The sequence below is a fragment of the Carassius gibelio genome, chromosome B13, assembly GCF_023724105.1.
Source record: "Carassius gibelio isolate Cgi1373 ecotype wild population from Czech Republic chromosome B13, carGib1.2-hapl.c, whole genome shotgun sequence".
Lineage (NCBI taxonomy): Eukaryota > Metazoa > Chordata > Actinopteri > Cypriniformes > Cyprinidae > Carassius > Carassius gibelio.
This window is the reverse complement of record NC_068408.1, coordinates 1,004,696-1,009,695: the sequence shown is the minus strand read 5'-3', so window position 1 is coordinate 1,009,695 and position 5,000 is coordinate 1,004,696. Positions and strand designations below refer to the sequence as shown.

The 5,000-nt window shown below is 41.2% G+C and overlaps 1 protein-coding gene across 1 annotated transcript in view; it reads right to left on the bottom strand.

Moving 5' to 3' along the window:
• The window catches only part of LOC127970683 (inactive tyrosine-protein kinase 7-like), a 33,755-nt gene that overhangs the window by 11,478 nt on the left and 17,277 nt on the right, over nucleotides 1–5,000 (bottom strand). The window contains exons 2-4 of the mRNA XM_052573360.1: nucleotides 1,980–2,276; nucleotides 712–814; nucleotides 1–146 (exon numbers count right to left, since the gene is read on the bottom strand). The exon at nucleotides 1–146 is cut by the window's left edge and continues 18 nt beyond it. Of these exons, the coding sequence (XP_052429320.1) occupies nucleotides 1–146; nucleotides 712–814; nucleotides 1,980–2,276 (546 nt within the window). The remainder of the gene's footprint in view (nucleotides 147–711; nucleotides 815–1,979; nucleotides 2,277–5,000) is intronic.

Here is a 5,000-nt window from a genome sequence, read left to right as displayed (position 1 = left end):
TGTTGCTGTTACTGCACACTTTTCCAGCAGCATTCTGAGCACAGCAGGAGTATATCCCAGAATCCCCTGTGCTGAGGTTGGTCAGTGTCAGGATCCGGTCCTTTCTGTCCAGCTGAACTCCATCTTTGAACCATTTACTGCTCGGCCTGCTCAGGTCAGAAACATCTTTTCACACAGAATCAGCGACAGTCAGTAGACTATGATCAGAAACACATCTGTAACCCATGGGAGACACTTTCTGTCCCAGAATTAAAAAAAAATAAATCTCACAATTTTGCAAGTTTGCTAGATATAAACGCAGAATTTTGAGGAATTAAGTATTTTTTATAAAGTTATTCTTAATCAGGCAATGAAAATGACTCTTGACCGTTCTCAAGTGCTTCAGGAAGAATTTGAATGACTTCTATCTGGTTCGACGTTTCCGTACTCCAATGCAGTAAACAAAAGTGTGTGATTGTCATTACTGATGTTGGTACTTTGTTGTGTAATCTTACCTGTATTGCCAAAAACTAATTTCTCTCATGACGAACAAATAAAGTAGAGATTGATCGCAATGGTCGCAATTACCATTTACATTTTTTTTTTTCTATTTCTTTTGTGGTGGAAACAGGGCTTCCATTTAAACCTCCATCATTCACTGATAACATATTGCAGGATTTCTGTGTGAGGATCGGATTCATATTTCACTGTCCAATCAGACGCTGGACTCACCGTGGATGTCCATCAATGTGACACTGCAGCACGATTCGCTCAGCCTCCTCTAGCTCCGCCTCTGAGGCGGGTTCGTTCATTGTAATTGGCCCCCTCTCCAGCCCTGAGGACACACAACAACATCCACAAACCATGACTAGAATAAAAAAAGAAAAACTCCCAATATCCAAAATGTTGCTATTTTCCTCAACAGCAAAAACAAAAGAAAAAAATCCTGAAACACATTTGTTCAGTAATCAAATTCAGCTGACAAAATTACACATTTTAAATATAAATCGAAATACAAATTAATGTTATGATTGGTTTGTGTTCACTTGAGATCTGTCACAGTTAATTCGAAGAGAGAGAGAGAGAGAGAGAGAGAGAGAGAGAGACTTATGATATGAAACATGACATCTCAAGAGCACCAGATTACTAAAAGTACACTTTCATAATGTACTGAAAGAGCTCTGTTTTTTGCGCACTAGTTTTGTACTTAATATCCTAAAAAATCTTAAGATAAAGTAAGTGTACTCAACAGTGCTATTTTGGGACACCATGAATATGAACATTTAACACACTATCTCTGTATTTGATCACAGATCACACACACACACACTCACACACACACACACACACAGTCACAGATCACACACACACACACACACACACACACACACACAGTCGCATCTCACACACACACACACACACACACACACAGTCACAGCTCACACACATACACACACATACACACACACACACAGTTGCAGCTCACACACACACACACAGTCACAGCTCACACACACACACACACAGTCGCAGCTCACACATACACACACAGTCGCATCTCACACACACACACACACACACACAGTCACAGCTCACACACATACACACACATACACACACACACACAGTTGCAGCTCACACACACACACACACACAGTCGCAGCTCACACACACACACACACACACACACACACACACACAGTCGCAGCTCACACACACACACACACACACACACAGTCGCAGCTCACACACACACACACACACACACACACACACACAGTCGCAGCTCACACACACCTCACACACACACACACAGCTCACACAAACACACAGTCACAACTCACACACACACCTCACACACACACACACACACACACAGTCGCAGCTCACACACACCTCACACACACACACACAGCTCACACAAACACACAGTCACAACTCACACACACACCTCACACACACACACACACACACACACTCTCAGCTGAAGCTCTGCTCACACTTGATGTTGAAGGAGGCGCTGGCGGAGGTCAGGGTGTCTCCGGTGGAGCTGCTGGACGCTACACACTGGAAGCTGCCGGTGTCTGTGTGACGGTCCACCGCGGTGAACTTCAGGTTACTGCCCTCCTGGAAGCGGCGGTTCGAGTCCTGCACGCGCCGGCCGTCCTGTGTCCACCAGAAGCGCATGTCGTCCGGGCCGCTGAGCTCACAGCGCAGGATAGCACTGCGGCCGTGTAACGCATCCTGAGACTGCGGCTCCTCGGAGAACCGGAGCGAAGACGCCTGGATGATGAAGACTGAGAGACACACAGAGAACCAGTCAAACACTTTAGACTCACATCAGACGACAAATACACAACAAATTCACTCAAATTAACATGAAAGCAGAACATGTAAAAATCTATTTTAAATTACTAGCAAAAAACTATAACACTCAATGACACTCAAGTAACACTGATATTAAATAAGAACATCACTATTTGTGCCTTTATGGTTACAGCACTTAACTAACCCAAAAACAAGCACTTGATTAACAAACTTGTTTCCAGGTTAGTTAAGTAGGCCAGGGACTAATAAACGGAGTGATCACACTTTTAAATGAAAATGTGCACAACACACTACTTTTGAATGCATTATAAGTTTGGTGCTTAAAAAAATTATCCTGCCCAGCAATAATTTAAAAACAACAAAAACTAATAAATATGACAAAAACCCAGAACACAATTATGAAATTCTTACAATATTTTTCAGACTATAAGTCGCACCTGAGTATAAGTCGCATCAGTCCAAAAATACGTCATGACGAGGAAAAAAACATATATAAGTCAAACTGGACTAATTAAAGTCGCATTTAATTAGAAACAAGAACCAAGAGAAAACATTACCGTCTCCAGCCGCGAGAGGGCGCTCTATGTCTTCAGTGTAGACTACAGGAGCAGCATAGAGCGCCCTCTGGCGGCTGGAGACGGTAATGTTTTCTATTGGTTCATTTCTCTTGGTTCATGTAAAATTCATTTTGAGAAATAAGTCGCACCTGACTATAAGTCACAGGACCAGCCAAACTATGAAAAAAATACGGTAAATGAACATGAAAGTAGAAAATATAAAAACTAAATTTAATTAATTTAATTAATTTTAAAAAAACATAAAAGATAAACAGTGACAATGCAATAACACTGCATCAGAGAATGGTTGCATGTAAATGTGTTGAGAAATTATTGAAATATTACATTTAAGGTGGGCTATCAACCAAAACTGAGAATAATGTGATGCAAGTTTGGCTTATATCACAGAGCCTCGAGGAACAAAAGTCAGGCTGAAACAGGCTCGTCTTCATTAAACTGGTGAACGAGAGTGAGTTCTGTCACGAGGGACGTGTTTCACTCATTCACATCCATCGGTCCGTCTCCACAGATCAAGAGTGTGCGATCCGTGACCAGATGGATTTACAACAGCGCCGAAAAAAGCTGGTAAAATGCCAAGATGCCTCTAAAAGCTTTTTAACCATTAAAAGCATTACAGTAAATCTGCTTTACAGCTTCATTCCCCATGACACATCTGGGGCCCGGGGCCCTTCAGAGCCAGCACATAAAGACACCATTGTTCACTGTGTACTGTCATCATTCATGTGTTTCTGATGATCCTCCAGCTTCTGCTCATCATCTCCTCAGGATGACAGGCCTAAGATCCTGGATCAAGAATAAACAGTGCTTCCAGTCGAGCAGAAGATGAGCAGAACGCTCCGTAACTACAGACAAACTACATGTTCAGATCAAGGAAATACAGCAGTCTTCCAATGAAAATACATCTGCATTAAAAAAATCATTAAAAAAACAGCAATAGCGAGAAATAAATTCAGAATTGTGTGATAAAAGGATACAATCATGTTTTCTTATTTTTTATTCAGTGTCGGAAACGGGCTTCAATACTATGTACTACTACTGAACTGTGATGTCATAATAATAATCATCATCCTTTAATTGTGAATGCTTTACAACTGAGAATATACAGATACTATAAAAGACATGACAAGATGTCAACAAACACTAATTTTTCCAAATCTAGCCTTTAGAATGAAACACTACATGGCTTCTACACCACTGTTAAATCTCCCAGTTAAGCGTTTCCTGCAGTTCTCCAAAGATAACGCCTTCAAACAGCAAACACAGTCATTATCATTCACTTAGAAACATTCAGAGCTGATGAACACAACGCTCTTGATAAGAGCTGATGATCTGCTCTTCCTATCTGCCAAAGAAAAGCTCTTTCAGTGTGGATGATCCAAGCAAAACATGGAAACTGTGTGAAGAAGAGATGGAAAAGAGATTAAAGCAGAGTTCTGGCTGAAGAACGCGGAGATCACCCGCTGAACGAAGCACAGTCTGCTTCATAAACACACCACAAACCTTCAGAGATATATATATGAGAGTACACTTACATCTGCGCAGAGACTGGCTTATTTCAGATTAGGAATATATGAGGGATTATTATAGTTGACTAAACCCTGGAACCCTTAAACCTGCCAGACCCCCAGAGCTGCTGTATCCCAGAGCGCTTCACACAACAGAGAGGATGCTGGGATAGAGGAGCTCATTAATATTCAAAAGATTCAAAAGCTGCTCGTTTGTAGTGTTCAGAGAATGCTCTGTTATTCACTTCATATTCTGTTCTGTTTCAGATCTACAGATGTAAATTAAACCAAATACAACTGACAACCTGCTTCATAATAGATCTCGAAATTATAATTCAATTATGAGTTGAGGCATGATTTATTAAAAATATTGACTTTTTAATCCAACAGAGGATCAGCAGTGAACCACTGTCAGACTTATTCACTTAGGAAAACTGATTTGTGCCCAAAAACACACACACACACACACACACACACAGACACACACACACACACACACACACACACACACACACACACGCTATAAAACACTCACACTCACACACATAAAGCAGTGTATGCAGTGAACACACTCTCATTATACTGCATCTGCACTGAAAGTGAAAGTTGT